Source organism: Siniperca chuatsi, linkage group LG9 (genome assembly GCF_020085105.1).
Source record: "Siniperca chuatsi isolate FFG_IHB_CAS linkage group LG9, ASM2008510v1, whole genome shotgun sequence".
Taxonomy (NCBI): Eukaryota; Metazoa; Chordata; class Actinopteri; order Centrarchiformes; family Sinipercidae; genus Siniperca; species Siniperca chuatsi.
The window spans coordinates 26,865,225-26,886,513 of record NC_058050.1 but is presented as its reverse complement, the minus strand read 5'-3'; the positions used below and the strand labels follow the sequence as shown (position 1 = coordinate 26,886,513).

Sequence of the window (21,289 nt, the reverse complement as noted above, 5' to 3'; positions counted from 1 at the left end):
AAAAGAAAAGGACTTCAAGACTCAGATAAGACTTTAACAAATACTTTCCATCATCCCGTTCCCATACACGCATTCTCCTTCCTCTGCGTTGGTTGCCTGCTGTTTGCAATAAACCTGCCATAGTATCGCCACTTACCTCTGTGTCCTGTGTGTACCTGCTGACAGTTGCACTGCCCCCACATAATTCATTAAAATGAATTAATGCAGGCTTAAAGACAGAATATACAATAACCTGGTTGACTGTACATGCACTGCATGAAATTAAAGCCAATTAAAGTGCACATTTAGGATATGCAAGAATGAATGGTACAATACTTAATTAAGCAGCCAGAGACACGCATGAATAAGTGTAATGCAAACTGCCATGAGTAGCCATTGCAGCGCTGGTATCCATGCCGGCACCAGCTGTCTGCCCCGCAGGCTGGCATGTGGTTACTATGTGGCAGACAAGGGGCTAATGTGTCGGCTCCTGTCGACTATCACTCACCTGTAAAGAGCTGACAGGGCGCCGCAGAGAGACAGCAGTGGTCACCCCCGCATGAATCTTCACAGCAGCAGCGTCATATCAAAGGACCACACGGTGTGCTCGCATGAATGTTGGAGAACATAATCCACACTGCAGTGTTTCAGTGAGGAGCTAAAGCTGTTACTGAGTGAGCGTAAGCTGCATGAAAGGATAACGATGATACATTCATACGACTGTGTATTGTAATTTTAAATATAAAGGATGATAACCGCAAGCCTTTTTTGTAGTTCTAGCCACCCTTTTAAACCACTGTTCTTTTTATAGCTTTAGCTGCAAATATGGCAGGGTTGCACACAGTTTATACTGGCAATAGCTCTTGGGTGGAGGCTTACTAATTTTGGGACAGGAAGCAACCAACGTCTCCAACTGGTTTCTATCAACCAAATATATTTGTCTGGCTCCCAGCCTGCAACGCCATCATAATTAGTTAATACTTTCCACACTGAGGGATAATGAGAGTGCAGTGAGAGGAGTGTGGGTTGAGAAAAATAACAGCCCACTATGTATCCTTGTCCTCTCTGTGTTGAATGTTTAATATTTTTATTCTGCTCGGTGCATCAGTGGTTCCCAAGCACTAATGCTATCAGGAGATTGAGCACTGAACGAAGAGGCCGTTCTGCAAGTTTGTAGCAATTACCAGTAATAAAATGTGTGGCTCACCAGAGGACTGTTTCTCCATGTGGTTCTCCTCTGAACAGTTAGTGCCAGTTTAGAACTTTTTGAGTCCCTGACCTCCACGTACCTGCTGGTCACACTTTTATAGTTTCAGTTTGGTTTACTCTCTAAAATCTCTCCAAACAGTGTCCTATAACTGTACAACTGCCAAAATCCAGATAACACAAGCTCTGATTGATTGATTGATTAAAATGTTGATACATTCGTTTGGGTTGCTTTCAGTTGCTACCGTGCACTCACAACAATAAGCCTTAAGACGAGCGCTTAAGATGAGTGCTTATTGGGCTTTTATGCCTTGGGTTTTGCCTCTCAGGTTATATGCAGGCTTCCCTGACCATCTGATTGGTGGAATTGGTTGAAGCCCTGAAACTGACAAAAATGTTATGAACACACACATATGTAGTGTGAATTAAATATTTACAATGGAGTGTAAAGAGAAATATAAAGCTTTATACTTTTTTTTTTTTTAAATTACCAATCCATTAATAAAATAAATTGGACTTGCTACGTAAGGTATCGTGACTTTATTTTACTCTTATATTAATCCTTAAAGCAGCTATAATCTATCTTTATAATAACAATGTGAAAACATTGTGACAATGTGAAAGGGATTGCTCATAGTGATGAAACTACAGATGATTATGTGGCTATGTACAGCTATGTGGCTAACCAGCTTACCTGAAAATATTGATTGCTGAAGACATGGAGCACCAGCCTTTTCAGCTTTTGCCCCTCTTCTGGGGACCTTGGATATCTGAAACAAATCCTGGCAATCCATCCAATAACTGTTTAGACATCGCCATCCCTCGAGCCACGCCACCAGTGTGGCTAAAAAAAGGTCTGGGACCATGCAAGGCCAAAGCTGTGAGCATAATAGATGTTTTGAACATGCAAGATGAGCAACATCTTTCCTTTGTCTAAAAGGTGTTAACTGTGAAACAGATAGGACTGTAACAGCCAGATAAGAACATATCCTGCTGAAGTCTGGTAATCAAAACTTGTTAGCAAGTGCCCTATCACATTCTCAAATACTCAGACCCTGCCAGAAGAGCTGTCGTATTCAAAATCAGGATTTAGTGCTCCAGATGTAGAGCTTAGAATGGCTGAAAGGGAAGCAGATAAGAGAGGAGAAAGGGAACAGAAATCAGGGTGTAAAAGAACAAAGAGAACAGCAGAGGCTTGAGGCTTTGACCTCTCTCTGATCCACTTTCCCTGCTCCATGGTTAGAAGTTGGAGAGCAGCTGAGCTCTCTACTACAGTCTTTATTAATGGCTCGCTGTCGCCTGCTGTGAGAACATCATTATTAGCTGATGGGCATGAGCAGAAAGTTTGTAAATATTCTTTTAATCGCTGGCGGCCTGCAGCAGTCATCACTACAGCTTAAAGTGTGATGCATGAATGGAGCAGTAATTAGGGAGAGGGAGACTGGGGTTCATATCAAGATGAACATGCTGGCTGTGGAGTTGAATTCTCTGGATAAGGCTTATATTATATTCGGAAGCTCTGACGCTCTGTTCACTTCCTTCATTTAAATCACAAATGTGTAGTAACTTAGTACATACTGTTTGTACTAAATGTGTCCAAATTCACAAGAACTAACATGATTTCAGTCACAATTACATCTTCAGATTTTGCCCCTCGAATGAGAAATGTTGTCTTCGCCCAGCCTGATAGCTATCTGATGAAACCCAGACAGTTCAGTCACTCAGGCCTTCATAAAATGTATTATGGTAAGAATGTTGAAAGTACAAACTCACCAGATGAGAATCTTGCTATCAACTTTTAAGGTTCCATTAATGTCAATACAGAATATATATTGCAGCAACACTACTGATTAAAATGGTAGTCTATAGTGTTGCTGCAATATATCTTACGGCCACCAGTAGAAACACTGAGTGCATTGCTGCTGAGCAGCACTCAGTGAGGAGGCAAAGAAGAAATCCCACGCCATCATGGATTTTACTTGGGCTCCTAAAAGATGAGTGTATTAAGAGAGCTGGATAATTTGCAGCGAGTCCCAGTGGCTAACTGATCTACAACAAAAAATCCCTTAGGCTCAAATGACACTTTTTCCCATAGACTACTATTATAAATGAGACGTCTGTAAAACTGCTGACAGGACAATGTCATCTGCAAACAAGGTCAGTTATTTAGCAATATTTATTTGCATGAATGGCTGCAAATCTTGGAGTCTGGTATTCAGCTCTCATGGTCTGAAATCAGACTCTATTTGCTACTGTACCTAGTGCATGATATTAACTTTCAAACACAAGTGTCTGAACTCCAAGTGTAAGTATACACTATGTTGTGCCCTAAAACAGAATGAAAAATGTAGTGTACACTGCTTTTTGCTAAAACCCCCACAATGCAATTCTTCACCTTTGATGTACATTAATTATGGAACACTGCACCGGTCTGTGATTCATAAGTGTCTAAAATCTCAATTTACTGCTCACTACAGTAAAATATTGAATTTTTTATTGTTTACTTAGGATATAGTGAATGCGTAAACTAGGCAGCCTTATGGCTGTACCAGCTACTAACAGGCCATCACATACCATAAATGCCTTGTGCCAACAGAAGAAAAGGTTGCAGGCCTCATCTGAAACCCTCGTGAGCTCGGCTAGCTTTCTGCCATTGCTACACTTGTCCCCCGCAGTGTTGCATGCACGCCTGCGAGGCCGGGCTGACCCTCCTTTTCTCTCCGCAGCACACTCTCTTCTTCCTCTACTTTTGCTTCTCTCTTCACCCCCTTTGTATCGGCCCTCAGGCTGGCTCATATTATGTAAGACTCGCCCTCTTGAGATTGGAAACCAATCAACAATGACAAATGACAACCTGTGACCGTGGCAATGAAAACATTTGCCTGACTTCTGTCAGAGCAAGGTAAAGTGTATCCAGACTTTGATGAACACGGGGGCTGTGTGCACTCATGAACTTGGAAGTCACCTTGGATAAATGTGCCCACAGTAATAGTATTGAAAATTAAGCTAATGCAAAACTTGATATCATCCTAATAAGGGAGGAAAAATATCCTCATTACCTGCATGGCCTCCTTTTCCCAGAGAGCGGGCCTGTGATTCACATGTTTACATCACAGCCTCAAGGTAGCAACAGCAGACCTATGGCTCGCCTCTGCCTCTTATAATAGTCCATTCTTTTTGATCTGCACCAGATAATGACCTTCACCGTACTGCTCCATCATGATAGCTATTATCGATGAGTCATGGGTGACAGGCTGTTTATGTTTTCCATCAATCTCTCTCCTTCTCCTCCACTCTCTGTTTCCCGCTCCGACATGCACATGCACATGTAAAAATCCTTTGTGTTTTAAGCATGCATGGGAGACATACATTAATGTAATTGAAATAACATTCATTAATGAAAATAACTTTCAAGTTCAGTGAAAAGAACATTTACATGATGTGCCTTTGATCCCTACTGAGTACATAGCATTAATATATGTAATCCTGGAGGTTTACATTCTCTAGTCATGTCTAGACCAGCCTGTGGCTACCACTACGAACACTAAGGTCACACCCTTCATATTTTTGAGGGAATTTGAGTTTTAGAGACTGGGTCGGGGGTTGCTTTCTACTACTGAAAGTTACATACGGTGGGATCTTTTAAAAGGCTAATTCAGTTTTTTTACACTCTATACCAGTAGACCAACAAAATTAAGTAACAATACTGAAGGCACTTTCAGACATCGAGCACCGCTGCCACAGTCACAAATTCAGTCATTTCCTGTGTGACATTAGAGTGGGTGGATAGCAGCAAGATATGGTTCAGGTTGTTAGTAGGACTGGATTTAGCCGATAGCCACCGTGGTGAAGTTGCACCCTGCAGCCGCCTATTTAAAGGAGAGAATGGGAGCAGCTCTTTATAGTCTGTGGCTGATGGGAATGTCAGTAGTGTCGCAATTTGGTCCTAAACCAAAGAAACTTTGGAGGTGACATTAGCAGAAAAGTCAGGGGATCACCAAAGTTATTACAATCCATCCTGTGTAAATGATGAATGATGATACCAAACATTGGCAATCCTTTCAATGGTTGTCGAGATATTTCAGTCTGGACCAAAGTGGTGAACTCACCAACTGACCAACCTTGCCATCCCTACAGCCACGCCACTAGCATTGCTAAAAATAGGGTTAGAGTTAGTTTTGTAGTATCTTCTTTAAGTTATTGCAACACTATTACTTTTATTACTTATTACCAACTGTATTACACTATGTAGCGGCTTCCTTAACAAACCTTGCAGCCGCGGTGAGGGTCAGAGGTGGGTCCTGGGTTCGAACATTTGTGACGCGCTTGAAGTCTGTACTTTACAAATGTTCTGAGATCCAACATGCGTTTTGTAGGTTTATTGCACATGAGCCATCAAAGCACAGCAGACAGAGGATGGACATGAAAACCAGATGCATAAAACAGGTAACGTAGATGGACAAAAACAGGAAAATCAGGCAGTCAACAAAAATTACGGCTACCCGTCCCTGACTCTCAACAACCTGGCCTCAGGTAAGTGCTCACCTTTACAGACATACGTGCACGTGCACCTGCTCCCGTGAGCTCCGCCCCCTCAGCACCAGACCAACCCACACACATGCAGCAAACGCACAGTGCACCCATGTTCTGTCTCCTACACACTATATATTCGCTCCATTCGTTAATGCAGAAATGGTAGACAGGTGATAGTGGCTTGAAGTGGAGGTAATACACCGATACAGTTAATACATTCACAACATAAACAGCAGGAGATTTGTGTGATGAATGGCTGTCTGTGGAGAATACGCTTCACTAAGCATGTGTCTCAGTCAACGTGGGTTGAGACATTTGATAAAATGGAAGTGTATCTGTTCTGTGAGACGGGCTTTCTGTGTGGCCCTTCAGACTCATGACCTTGGTATGTAAAAAACCTCGGTATAAAACCCTGGCTACTGCACTGCGTCTTAATGTCAGAGCTTCAGCAGGTTTGAATTGCAGGCTTGGCATCTCTCTATGCTTTTACACTTCTATATTCTCTATGTAAATGGATTTCCTGAGGTCTAGCATAATAATTAATGTCGACCAATTCATCTTTCTTTATATTTAAATTATGATTCTGTTATTGAGTTCACTCATCCACATTGCAAACATTCTCTCATTTTAGCAGCTTTCTTTTCTAGCTTTCAACACACAATCCTGCTATTTTGAACCACTCTCCTTTAGCAGAGCAGCATGCAGGCTTTATAGTGTATGTATGAATGCATTAGGTCCAATATAATCCAGAAGGGGCTTAATGAGCTGGACCAAAAATGTATTCAAATAGAAGCAGAGAAATGAATGCAATCTAAAACCAGTGGTGGCCAGCACACTTCTGGTGGTTTGACACATGAAAAAAAGCAAAACATTTAATGTAAGAGAGATCAATTGGAGAGGATCACACATTTGAACCAGTCCTCATTAGAGCCATTTATTCAGTGATGAAAAGAGGGAATCATAGAAAATGTTATTAATCCATGAGCTGCCAACACGGCTGGAATTGTAACTCAGAGTGGGTAAGGCGTAAAACAGCTTCAAGTGATATCATGTGTGCTTTTTCACAAGACTCAAATTCCAAAAGAATATTTTGTGACAGTTCAGCTTTAGAAATGTGTCGTTCAGAGAGAAAAGCCTCAGCTCTATTCCTTCCCTAATGACACTTGATTTTCATCCAATTTTCATCCCTTTTCTTTCATCTTTTGCTTCTATACACTGCTGTGCATTTAACAATGTGCAAGGACAGCCACTTTGAATATATATATATATATATATATATATATATGGAGTCCATTTTTATCAAAAGGCTTCCATGAGCCGGTCCAGATGCTATTTGCTGACAGCTATTTTTAATCCCTCGATTAAAAGCAGAAAAGCTTATCTCATAAAAACAGACATCCAAATCAATCACTCGATCTGCTGTTGGCTCTCTGTAAAATATTAAAACAGAGAAAAGACAGACCATGCTTCTTTCCACTAAATTGCTTGGAAAAATCAGCATTTGGCTGGAGCGGGGGAATCATTTGTCTCACATTTCCCTTCTGTGAGGGGACATTTGGTGAGATGTTGGATGACTGAAAGTAAAACATGAATGTGTTTGGAGTGACAAGCATCCCTTATCAACAGACTGAGCTACAGGGGCATTTCATCTGGTGCAGATGATCAAACAATTAGCATGAGTTAGACACTCTGAACATGAGGGCCTGCACCAGTTTGCTGTTTGCTGCATTACTTTGAGGTTTATGTTTGATTCTGTTTCCAGAGCAGAATCATCTTGTCCTGTGTGTGCAGCATGAATGGTAACTGTTCGGCTAAATCAGTTACACTTTTAAAGACACCTTGATGGTAAGATGGTAATGTTTCAATGTCGTAACTGTAGTCTGTAGTAATGTTTTTTTCTGCTGCACAATGCAGATTTGTTTTGTACATGACATGTCAGTACCACTTTCTAATTAGGCACCATTTGTAAAGGGTTTACAAGTTGTGATTATTAGATTTATGAATTGTTAATTAATCATTTACTAATGCTTTATAGATCAGTAATAAGCCATTAATTAGAACTACTTCTGGTTTGCCCGGTTGTGGCTGGTGCAGCAGCTCTCAGACTCCTCCAATGGACCATTTGGCCTCTGAGCTTTTTGAAAAGCGCTGCAGAGCATCTGGACCAAAATCAGTTTATCAACAATTTATTAACATTAACAACTGCAGACTTCATTGATTATTATGACAACTATTTATTAATTACTTAATAACTATTATAACAACTGCAGATGACTAATGTTTATTGATGGCGTATAAGACAATGACATTATTAACATTTTAACTGTAGGACGGTGTAGTCCCTCATTTGTCCAGGAGTGTTCTATCGTATTTTAACTGTAGACTGATGGTTTATTTCCCTTTTTAATGACTTAGCACATATAACTACAAACTTCATTGCTTATTAAAAAGTGAGAAACTCGTTAACATTTATTAATGACTTGACTCGTAATGATCTTTCACAACCCAAAAGTTGTCCTTATTAATGGCTTAAGACTGATTTATATAATCATTAGTAAATGACTTATATTATAAGGAGCACCTTAGTGGAAAGTTGTTCTTAAAGTCCTGTGCTCCCTTTTGGAAAAAGATCTATACCCAAAAGGAAGAATTTTGTGTTTATTGGTTTCATGCCAGCGTCCTCCGTCTGTGCATTAACCAGTCAGAACGCCGCTGGTTCTCTGCCTAAGAATTCTTTGCAAATATTCAAAATCATAACTTAAAACTAACACCACTACTAACAGAACACTGTGTGTGCTTGGCTTGTAAGCTATAGCTAACAGCAAAGTTTCGCAGTGTGTCTTGGTGCCCCTGCCAGCTTTGCTATCGATCAAACTTGCAAACTGGCCCACCCACTCAGAGGCGTGGAGGCTAAAAGAGCATTTCGGATCTTTCTTTCACTACTGACCTGATTTTTGACTGCAAGAGGGACGACTTCTGTGATTTCAGTCTAACTTTAAGATATAATATCACCACTGTTGAGCTTTAAAACTCTGTAATAGAGTGGTCCACGTACTCTGAGGTTGTCATTGTGGATGTTGTATTTATTGTAACCCCTAATAAAAGGGTGTTTTTTTACATCCAAGTTTGCTCCCATTAGCTGTTTCATTTCGTTTTTTTGGGGGGGGGGGGTTGCTGGAGAATGACATCTCTTTGATTACACTAAAGAAATATCATCTTGACAATCAGATTATCAACCTGAAAGAGTCTAAAGATCCTAAATTCTACTTCTGTTTGGTCCGGTCAGCTCAGTCACAGGTCCCTCTTGAGCTGTAGTTTCTTGTCCCTGATGTGCTGGAGGAGAATCTTCCCTCTGTGCTCCACAGTGTGGATGAGAGGCCTGAGACTGCTGGCCCCGCCTTGGCTGTCCCAGAATTCCCTGTCTGTGTAAAGCGAGTGTAGAAGAAGACTCTCCAGACAGCCTGACTGGAGCACCGACACTGCTCTCTCTGGAAACCTGACAACAGAAATAGAATTAAATTTGATGTGTTGTAGCTTCAGTGACTTCTTTAAAATCTAAAAAACAAGACTAATGCGTAAAGCCAATACTAAAACAATACTTTGTTTTCTTACCACCTTATCACTATGTCTGATTCTAAAAAAAGTCCAGTTGCCTTTAAATTAGCACTTCTAGATACGCCACATCACTAGCATTGCTAAGAGTAATTTAAATAAAAAGGGTTTATTTGTGCAGTACGTTTTAAAAATGCTTAAAGATGAAAGATTAAAGAAAGGCCAGGAGGTCACCAAAATCATTGGAAACAATCTTCTGGGGACAACATTCCATACTACATTTTACGGCAATGTTGCCAGTAGTTGTCAAGACATTGAATCTGAACTGGGGGGTCTGAAAGTGTGCACTGTTATGCCCATTTGTACAATTCATCGCATTTCGCCCCCTCTATGACAGCAGGCCTCACCTTTGAGTATGAGCATGCAGAAGAGGTATAAACACTTTTGCCTTTACAGGTGTTTGGACGACACTTTGTACAAACTGGTTTGTTTAAAGCATTTTGAACCTTTGACATTGCCTTCCTTAAGCTCCACCTCTGGTAGGGCAATAGAGTTGTAAAGTGGCTGTTTCTGGAAGTGCTTGTCCCCACTGTAAATTCCAATTTAAAAGACTTATAATATCCACAATATTCCTTATCTTAGAAACAAAGGAGTCTCCCAGTATAATGTAACGATGCTACAGGTTTGTATGGCAGATGGCTGTACATACTTTGATACCTCAGCCTCGGCCACTGTTGCTTTGGGGAGAAGCCAGTCAGAGGCGCAAACCAGAGCTGTAGAAAATTTGGAACATTTTGGCATAGCAACTGGAAACTAAATATTGAGCCATAGTTGCTGAATTCAAGCAAAATTCAAAGCAATCTTTAGCTTCTCCTTGCCATTAGTGGAGGACATAACAGAAATTCTGCAACTGCATGTGTGTACAGTCACTGTGAATGGCTCCTTTTCAGTTCATGCAAACAATATATCAAAAAAAAACCTCTTGACCAAAGTTCATAAAAATGCACTCCAAGAAGTTGTTAGATTGAGAAGCAATTGAATTTAGTCACTCTCCACCTCTGGAAAATAACCAATTGTCCTTTTATTTTGCTCCATATTATTCAGTGATGAGAAATAATACAACACTAACATTCTATTTAAATTCAGTTTCACATCCAGGCTTAAGATATTTAAGAGCATTTTGTGGAGCGGCTTAGTAATCCTAAGTGACAGACAAAGGGGAATTTCTATCAGACCTGATTCATTCAGCATATTGAATAGCAGGCTAATTGAATGCACACTAATCTAATCAGACAGACATTGTAACAAAACCCTAACAAGCTTCCAGTAGACGTTTCTGTGCTGCTGATTTGAAAGCTGTTCACCAGGGAAATATGTTGTTGGATGTGTTTTATTTTCTCCTGAATCATTTCCTTAAATCAGAGTTTGTGCCTGCTGTGAGCCCAAATGAGTTTCTGACTCTGTGTGGAGTGATTTATCGAGCCTGGAATGGAGCAAAAAATATCTCTAATTTACATCCTCCTGCTTTGTACTCACTCATCAATGCCCTCAACCAGCCTGAAGTTGAGGTTGTCATCGGACTGCTGTGGTCTGCCGGCGTTGTCTATGAACACCAGTCTGGAGGGATCTGCCTTCCTCACCTGAACACAAACACACACACACACTGACTGCCAGGAGGAAGGAGGAGACACGGGTGACACAAAATACAGTTTGAGGGTGAGCTTAGGCTGTCATCCTTTTCTTCTTGTTTTCTGTTATTATTTAATTTATTTGTTACTTTTTGAGTAACTGTGACAACTGATTAACATTCAAATTTAAATATTATTGATTGGATACATAAAAGTGAAATAATATAGTTTATCACAATTTTGTTTAGTTATGGAGAAAAAAAATCTAATTTGTATGCACAAATGAAAAAATACTGCTCTCAAATTAATCATTTGTGCACATGAATTAACAGAAGTTGACATTTTAACATACAGTATATTTAAAGAATGTCATATTAACACAATGATATCCAACAGGCAAACAGGCTGAATCCAAAATAGATCTTTGTATCTCAGTCGTACATCACAACTAAACTGCATTACATCCAAGCTGCTCATTCAGATGAGAGTTTCCATGGTCTAACATCTTTTACTGTTTATTTAGCTACACGGTGGTAAATGTTAGCAGCCAAAAACAGTGGCAGTAATATGAAAGGATGAATTCAGTTGTAATCACCTCATTACCAAACACAACCGCGAGCTTTCTGCTAACACTCTGGATGCCCCTCCTTAGCTGAACAGAGTGTCTATAACAACCTGGAGCTTCAGTTCCTCCTGATGAACAACATGTCACACACACTCCACACCTTTCAGCTGTCTGACTTGGGGGGGGAGGGGGACTGTGTCTGACAATTTCTGTAACTTCCTGAAACCGACAATCCAACATTCACACCCACTTCACGCCTCACACGAGGTGAGAAAGGAGCCAGGGTTTGAACATCTCTCAGGAAGCTTCTGGCTGTTCGAACTATAAACACTTTTGCCTTCCGGCAACACTTTTCTCTCATAGCCCGGCCCTTACTGTTTCCTAACGTGTTCACCATATCAACTTTACTGTAATCAGCTCCACCTCAGAAACACCTGCCAGCCTGCCAGCTTGTTTGCTAGCTCACAACTCATACATCAACACTGCTGGGAGTATAATCTATGCTTCTGTTGTATCATTTAAATATAGATCCATTCTCCTGTGTTGCCATGAAAGAACAGCAGCAACAAAATGTGCAACGAAAAACAAACAGGGCAGCCGAGGGGGATTTCATTTTCTTTATTCCCTCAGAGATGATGAATAATGATTTGACAATAACAGAAAACAGTGACATTTAAAGTTTTGAAATCAAATGACAATTTGACGTGGCAGGAGGAAAATTATTCTGTATTTTTACCAACACATCAATCAAAGCAAAGATCAGTAGACTTGTCCTTTGACTGAGAATAAAGCATTAGTCTTTGTGCCTTTACTGCAAATAAAGAGAAAACACTCCAAAGGCCTTGTAGTGTTACAGGACATAAATCATTTTGATAATGGCACAAAGAGAAAATAATGTAAGTTTACTGTCTGTGGAGTTGAAGAAACATTAGTAGTGTTTGTGATACGTACCAGGATGTGAACCAGCAGCAGGTCCTTGGTGTTGCCACACTTGGCATGCAGCAGGTTCTCCACACAGAGTTCTGTTAGTTCAGGTGTGAAACCACAGCAGTACCTGTCCAGACGGTCATTTACCTGCACAGACAGACAAAGAACACACACAAAGTCATTAGCTTCGACAGCGTGAGGTAAAGCTGGTATTTTTTGTCCCCAGTTTTGCCTCTCAGGCTGCGTACAACGGCACTAACTCAAACTTGTTAGGGTTTCATCTATATTTTTATTTACAATAAATATGAATAAATATTCTCTGAAGACTATGTGAGAATGTAACAACAATCAAATATTTGGCAGTAAAGGCAGTGCTTTAATTGGTAAAGATGCAAATACATTATCTACCAATGAAACTAAATGTGATTTTAAGTTGGGTCAGTGGACTAATAACAAAGCAATTCACATAGAATTTTAAATTGTTAGAGTAGTTATAATAAGAAGCATGATAACCAATTTCATGACATTGTTATTTTTTTGGATTCATATAAATGTACTGTATGTAAATTCTGGTCACATCGTTTCAGGTTTTTCTTTTCTTTTTGAAGAACCTCTGACTTCATTGTGTCCCATTTCTCAAACCAAACCTACGCCCTTTTTTTAACAGTGTGATTTGGAATAAAGATCAGAAAAAAGGCTATGAGGCAAAAAGCTTTTGATTAGTCTGCACTGACTTCCACTGTAAATCATGTTGAAACAAGCAGCCAGTGTTGGCTCATCATCCCAGTCAGTGATGTGCATCTGGCTCCCAGTCTGACAGATAATCTCATGCAGTTATCAGTATGAAAACAGATGAGACCCACACTGACATTTAGCCCATGTTGATGTGAAATCACATGAATATCAAGTGAAACAAACAAGGCTAGTTTTAATGACTAGGGATAAACTGAAATTCACAACAAAATTCATAGCCTGAATCATCAGAGATGAAGGTCTTCACCACATACTGTCCAAGCACTGCCAAAAACATACAAATAATTAGTGGAGTTAGAGTTAGGAATGTCTCAGGACATGCCTGTGGTTTGGGGAAATTCCACCCTACATGACATATGCTCAAGAGATTTGTAACAGTACTGATATATCAGTCTGATGTCTGACTACACAGTTTAGAATTCAATTCTTGCAGTGTGGACTGCATTCACAGACAGTATACACACACTGTACTACTTCAGTCTTTGCATAGTTAGTAGTTAAATGGGTTAAATTAAGTGCACAAGTTATATTCTTATTATATTCTTATTTGCAGAGTTTAAGCCATCACTCCTATTGCTATGATAATATTTTAAGTACATTAAGAACTACTGGGAAGTTCAGTTCCTTGTATATGTCAACATTCTTGGCAAATAAAGTTGAATCTGTTTCTGATTCTAATTGATCTGGGAACACAGCGATATCTGATGGGGCAACAAACACGAGCAGTCAGGTTTAAAACAACAGTTTATTTCTGAAAACGTCAGTAATAATCCCTCGCTGAAGAAGAGAACTGCGTGCGCAGGCAACTCCATTAAGTACCACAGGTCAGAGTGGAAGCCGAAAGTAAACTGTCACAGATGTTCACAAGCACACTTGACAAATTAAAAACTTGCATCTCGACTTTAAATCCATCGATTTGTGACTTGACTTGACATTCCCCTCAAGCCTGAAGATAAAAATAATGTCTGACCAACAGTTTAAAACCCAACATTATTCACTTTACTTTTATAAAAGACTAAATTAAAGCCGGAATCAGTGAATGTTTGGCATTTTGCTTAATCAATGACATACACAAGTCACTGATTAACAAAAAAGTTGCTAATCAATTTTCTGCTCATCGACTAATTAATTAATCAACTAATTGTTTCAGCTCTAAACCTTGGATTATCACAAAACAGACAAATCACTTGGCTCAGAAATTACAAATGATTGTATCGCAGGAATAACATACCAAGACACACCTGATCAGCTTTGAAACGTTTATTTGAAAGTAATACATCTAAAATGGCATTAAGTTTAGCGAAGTGTGCATGATGACTTGTTTAGGACTCAAAACACACATTTTGGACTTTGACTTGTGACTTGCAAAACAATAACTTTCCCACCAAAGTTTACAATGGACAGATGGAGTAATAATTTTACTTTATTTCGTTTTCTCTTCCAAATGAGTTTGCCTAACCTGGGGTGTGTTGAAAGCCTGACTGTTGAAGTCCTCTGACTGCTCGTGTTTCTTGTCCCATCTGACATCTTTCAAGCAATGCCGCCGCATTCCCAGAACTCAGCAATTAACTTAGTGAGATCATGACTGATAGGATTGATGACTAAAACTAGGAAAATAATACCCAAGTTGTAATAAAGAGGAATCATCCTTCCCATCTTTCGGTGATGGCAACTTTATACTATTCAGTAGCTAACCCGAAACAATAACCAGCTGCAGTGTGGGTAGAAATGTGTCAACTGGCTGCTGTGGAGAAACACAACCTGCAGTGACTTCTTCCATTCTGAAGCCGATGAAATGATGAGGATCTTGTCAGTGTGAGAGTCATGTGATTCACTCCCTGCTGTTAAAGTGTGAGACTGACACGCCGAGAAGCCAACAGACGCAACCTTGATGAGATCTGCCCTCAGGTCGACTGCAGGGTTTGGCTGTTTGTGAGGGTTTGTGTGTTCGCTCCCCCTGTGTTCTTCTCACTTGTGTGGTGCTTTTAGGAGACTTCTCACCCAGCTGCCACATTTCCATCCCACACTGGAATACACAGACTTTGAGTTTGGTCCAACAGCCTTGTGGAGACTGAGCCAATATTGACTTACACTGCCACTGAACACCAGCAAGCCTCAGGGAAGGACAAGATGTGGTGCACTGCTGTGGTCAGAGTCAACACAAAATTAAAGTGGAACAAACTGTAAAGTGTATGTAGGGAGTCTGTTTCACATAAATACATTTTGACTGTAAGTCTCCATATTTAGCAAAACAATGCACTGTTTGATCTGATGTTCACTAGGACAGTTAACACTGTTCTTTCAACTCATTCAAATCTTATCTGCATCCAAACTCCAAACTCTCCTCCATCGACATCCTCTGTGTTTCAGTTTCTTTGTTTCAATTTCTGGTGCTAAGCGCTTGTTGCTGTCGTGTTTCTTCATTGAACTTCTCAGTGTTCACTAGTCAGTCAAACCATGTGGGTAGTATGTGCTGCCTTATATTTTTTTAGGCTTTGTCCTAATAAAATTTGACTTTGTGTGGGTGCTACTCTTTTCTCTACTTTTCAGCCACTGGATATTACAGTGACAAATTCAAACAAACTCAGTTCTTAACTGTTCCAAAATCCTATTACATATTCATTTTAAGCAGGTTTTGTGTATTTACTGTGTTCACACTAGAAAGGTGACAAAGTTAAGTGTAATAAAAAAGTCAGTATGCATACCAAACAAAATTACGTCTACAGTCATGCTAGTGGCCCTGTAAAGCCGTACTTTGGCATAACAGTACTTTGAGCTAAATGCTAACATCCGCATGCTAACATAATCACAATGATAATGTTAACATTCAGATGTTTAGCAGTAAATGTTTAGGTTTGCAGGTATTTGAAGTGGAAAATTGTGTGCATGGATTGCTATATAATTTGTTATTTAATCTCTAGAGCTAATAAATGACAGCATGGATTATTAATCATTAACAGAAAATAGCTATAACTAATACTATAACATGCTTCCTGTATGCTGTGCATAATCGAGTGACAATCAGCCACTAAGAGCAGAGCATAAGTTAGACATTGTGCAAGCTTTTTGATTGTGAATGCATAATTTGTATGTGATAAATTACAGGCCAGGGGATGCATTTAGAGATATAACAAATAACTTGTGCTTTAACAATCAAAGAAGAATTGTACAATGGCTAACATATCTATTAGCACAGCATACAGGATAGTATTTTCACTATATTTTCACTACTATATTGCCACCAATTTAGCTGGTATGACAATTAAAGGGGAACCACAGATTTTACACATCAAAGTCATTTTACGGTTGTTGGGGACTACTACTGCATATGTGAAAAAAGTTGTATAAAGCCTTTAGTGTCTCCAGAGGGAGCTGTGTGAAGTCTGATAAATGTCCTCAAGTGATGTCACTTGAGTCAGTGTCGGTTGGGGCCAGGTGCGTAGCACAAAATTCTGGACCCTGTACATAGGCATTCTCTATGGGCCCCTCCCTGCATCCATGGCTATTCGTTCTAGTGTCTTGTATCCGCACGAGTGCCATGTATACTCAGTCCCCTTCTTCCCCCCAGTCCTACGCCCCTGGTTGGGGCTGAAGACTTTTGTTTGTTTGAAAATGAAAACTATCTGGCAAGTTAGAAAGAAGTCATCTCTCCTTGTGGCTAGAGGCTTGAGGCCTCACTAGCTGCCTCTAGCATAACACACCTGAATCTGAGTTGCAGTTTGGGTAATGTAGGCACCAGATTTTGACAAGGAAGAAGAATGCGTGGAATAAAAAAAACAATTATTATTATTATCCATCGTGAGTTCCGTCCAACACTTTCATGTGGTGGGTGGGCATCATCTAAGGTGCTGCTGGCAGGGCTTCAGACTCTTAAGTCTAGTTTGACCATGATCACACTTTTAACTGATTTCAGACTTTAATCTGAGTTCATCACAAACATGCTGAGCCTGCTGAGTTTTGGTCGATTTTTCTTCACAGCTGCAGCAGGATCTGCTGGGCAGCAGTCTGAAGCAGGGTACCTTTCATTTTGAAAACCTGCACCCAAATTGTCACCTTATCCTCAGTTCCCCTATCCTCCCCAGGGTCCTCCACTGTCATTGTGCGTGTGTGTGTGTGTGTGTGTGTGTGTGTGTGTGTGTGTGTGTGTGTGTGTGAGAATGAGTGAGGGTTTGTCCTTCACACTGTTCTTCCTGCGCCTTTGGTGTTTGGTTCTCTGCTATCAAAGCCCAGGCAGGTGTTAAGGGAGCAGGTAGGAACAAGTGTTCAGAGGCCCGCTCATCGGCTCTCAGCAGATCAATAGGAGGCTATTAGAGCTTGGCCCTGTTACAGGGATTGACTTCTGGCAGCGAGGGGGAGAGAGCTGCCTCATGGGTTATTCATATTCAGCCCCACACACACTGTAGCTGGGTGTTAGATACACATTCCATCTCAGTGTGTGGACAGAACAAAGCAGGACAAAATTACTACTGGAGGTTGTAAAATCAGCGACAGGTTTGCAGCCTCTGTAGTGTAAGTGGAGAGTGTGTCAGAGCAAACTCAACCCAGAGGAGGTGAAAAACAATTCTCCTGCTGGAAGACTGAGCCTGACAGAAATACATGTATGTGCTTATGTATGACAGCAACACTAAATACATGAATGTTACTATGCAAAGACACATAAATACAACTGGCTGGTTTTTATATTTTCTGTTTTCAGCACAGCACAGAGGAGAAAGACAGCCTCACACCCAAATAACAAGTTTGTGGAGCCACAGCAGTCATGCTGAAAACACAAAACATGTTAATGATATAAAATATGAGCTTCTCATTTAGTTCTAGTAGCATTTGAGATCAATTCTTCTTGATGAATTGATTCTGATTTCTCCCAGTCACTTTAATATGACGAGTGAAACTGACAACAAGAATAACTGGATTAGGGCTGCAATTTACAATTATTTTTATTACTGATTAATGTGACAATTTCTCAAATTAATCGTTCTGTTTATAATGACCAAGAACCCGAATTAACGGCTTCAAACTGGTTGTTTTCTTATGACCAACAGCCCCAAACCCAAACACATACTATTAGTATATTATCTTATAGGACAAAGGAAAAGCAGCAAATCCTCAACTATCAAAATAGTAGCAGATGAATCTTCTGTCAACTGACTAATCAATTAATTGAATAATCATTTTAGCTCTAAGCTGTATTGATCTGAATGCTGGCTTGTTTTTATAAGAACTGAATGATTAAGACAGGCTTTCTTTTTGCCATTCATCACAAATTGCTTGGTTTTATCATGCGCACTGACTCATGCCAATTATAAGCCAAGTCCACTGACACTCATCACAGTTATCATCACAGAAGACATTATATAGTGACATGTTTCATACGAATTCCAATCATATATTGCCACGACCTAACAGAATCAACTAGGTGGTCTGTATAAACAGATTTTGCAATCATTTTTTCTACATACACTGCTGGTACACCACACCTACTGAGCCATTTCCAGTGTTTTTTTTTTTTCAAAGAAACAGAACAGAACAGAAATATATTGCTTTATTTATCCATTCCAGCAAGTGACCACAAACACACACACACACACACACACACACACACACACACAGGTGAAAAAACAACACTCTCAGGCTTGGTATCTTTGTAACAGAAGCAGCACAAAGTAGACTTTTGAATACCAAAACCAAGGGTTGTCCCTGTGAATAGGCTAATAAGAGAACAGAAAACCAACAATGTGTTTGCCCATCTCAAAATTTCCAAACGTTCCTTCCCTGTCTGTGGCGCTCAGCCCCAAGCCCATTGGCTCCTACTGAAGATACAAATCTTTTCAACAGGTCACAAACATACACTTTTTAAAAAAGGCTTAGTCATTTCTGAGAGTGCTAGTTCTGGAAGTGTTTTTCAATGTTCTGCAATCCCAATTCAAGTTTTTTCTTTAAACGATATCCTAAATGTTACCACACATAGAAACAAGGGACTCTCCTAGAGAATGTAAAGTAGTGCAACAGTGTAGCTCATTGGTGTGTTTTTAATAGTTTTTGGACAACAATGGAGCTCTATGGCACAGAGGAATAAGATATATCAGGCTTTGGATACACACACTTGATTTGGGTTATCTCATGGGATTTGTTGATGATAAGAAAAACATTGAATATCAGCAGAAATGTCCTTGAAAGTATTACTATTCACTATCAAAGGTGTGTCTAAACTATATACTGTATGTATTATTTAATCGAATATCTAGGCTGTTTGCATATGCTTATCTTTCTGAATTACTATGAGACTGACAATCCACTTAAACCATGCTCAGGCTGAACCTGTGCATGGACACTCTCCTTTATTTCCCAAACCAAATCCAGCAGCTCCTGCTCAGACCACCTCTTATTGCAAACAAGTCCATATATGTTGAGTTTGGTTTTTTTTTAAATCTAGTACAGATATATGAATAAGTCTGTACTGGCCTACATTACTGAGTGATTCTTACCAATAATGTAATTCACAGCTGCTCATTCAAAGTTTAGGATTCTCCCCTTTCAATTGATACAGCAGTAATAATGTGTGTGTGTACATTTATTCATCTTCAGACATGGCACCACCAGCGTCTAACAAACTACTTTCAAACACATCAGACTGGTGAATAACAAAGTACAGATTCCACATTCATACAGTGAACTTATTTGCGTCCTGAGCTCTATCAAAGCTGCTGGAACTTTTTTTACTTTAAGCAGAACTCAAACACCATTTCCTCTGGTTAATCAGAACAATATTTCCAGTGGTGTAAACAGGATTATTGTGGGGAGCTTTGAGTTTATGCTCTGATGTAAGCAGCCAGACTATTGCTTTTCTCACAGTATTTGTAGTCTAGCTTTTTAGTGTGCATGTAAACCTACCCGGATATGAATAAAAACATACAACTTTTTAACAAACATTCATGTTTACACACTGTCATAATGCAAATGCATACTGCATTAAGCTATTTAGTATAACAATTACTATATTTATAGCCACAAGCAATCATCGTTTTATAAAGTACAGTGAGAATACTACAGTGAAAATTCTCATTTTTGTTCTCTGAAAAGAGCTGTCTCCCAAGCATTTATGTTCCCCAGCCATGACTGTCATGTGATGCAGGGAAGGGAAGGGTTTCCTGCAGAGTTGTCATGGCACTGCGCCTCTGTAGAGAGGTGCTAAATCATAGTGAAAGTGGGGGATTGTGCCATGCTGTACAATTGCAAAGTCATCCACTCAGCCTTGCTGAAATCACTTGGATAAAATTACTCAGTGGGATATTTCTTCTCACATGAAAAGTAACCTTTAGGGCCTCATTCTTGTCCTTTCTCAGGGCTTCTAAATCACTCTGAATGACTCGTGACTTTCATTTAAATGTTGTGAATGCTGCTGGGGTTCAGGAGCTCACACACGTTCGTTCTAGAGCATCACTGGAGCAGAAACACACTGCAAATGTATGTTATTATTGCAATAAACAGTTAAAACCTTGATGGGAGTGTCCTGACTGAACTGTTAATGGCTGATGTTTGTGTGCCCACTAAAGGCCACATGGCAACTGTGAATAATGAGGAAAAAAGAAGTTGCCTTTATTTCTTAGAACCTTGCTTTTGGTGAGACTTTGCTGCTTTTGGGTTGTAGTTCTGATGTGCTTCACTGTCACAATGTCACACATTCATTGAAAACAGATGTGCTGTATTCTAACGTAACATTCTAGCAAAGAGTGATCAAGTTCATTTGGGTGGCGACAGAGGGCTCAATTGTCTCTCTCATTGTTTAACAGAACTAGATTTACACAAAGACTGTTTTAATCAAATCATTTATGTCTCTATTAACACAAGTTCCAGTACTTTTCATCCTGGGTAATATTCTGATAATAGTGGTCATTCTGACTGGATTATCAATTATCGGATGTGTCAACTATCAGTACTCGGTTACTTGTTAAAGAATGATGCAACACAAAGTGCACATTTTTTCTAATTATCAGCATTTTTAAGTTACTGGCATGACCCATAATGGTAACTTTACCAGCCCAGGGAATCCTTAAGCATTTCACTTTCACCAGTAAATTGGATTTACACCCAAAGGACCCCAGAAAGTCATTTAGAAAGTTCATAACTTTTGTTTTGATGTTTCTGG

General features: G+C 39.8%; 1 protein-coding gene across 4 annotated transcripts in view; it reads right to left on the bottom strand.

Annotated features, from left to right (window-relative positions):
* Positions 1–5,549: 5,549 nt before the first annotated feature.
* Positions 5,550–21,289, bottom strand: part of gask1a (golgi associated kinase 1A) — a 55,323-nt gene continuing 39,583 nt past the window's right edge. For all 4 annotated transcript variants that reach the window (XM_044208591.1, XM_044208588.1, XM_044208589.1 and 1 more), the window contains exons 4-6: positions 12,415–12,537; positions 10,807–10,910; positions 5,550–9,214 (exon numbers count right to left, since the gene is read on the bottom strand). In XM_044208591.1, coding sequence (XP_044064526.1) covers positions 9,010–9,214; positions 10,807–10,910; positions 12,415–12,537 — 432 coding nt within the window. In that variant the 3' untranslated portion in view covers positions 5,550–9,009. The remainder of the gene's footprint in view (positions 9,215–10,806; positions 10,911–12,414; positions 12,538–21,289) is intronic.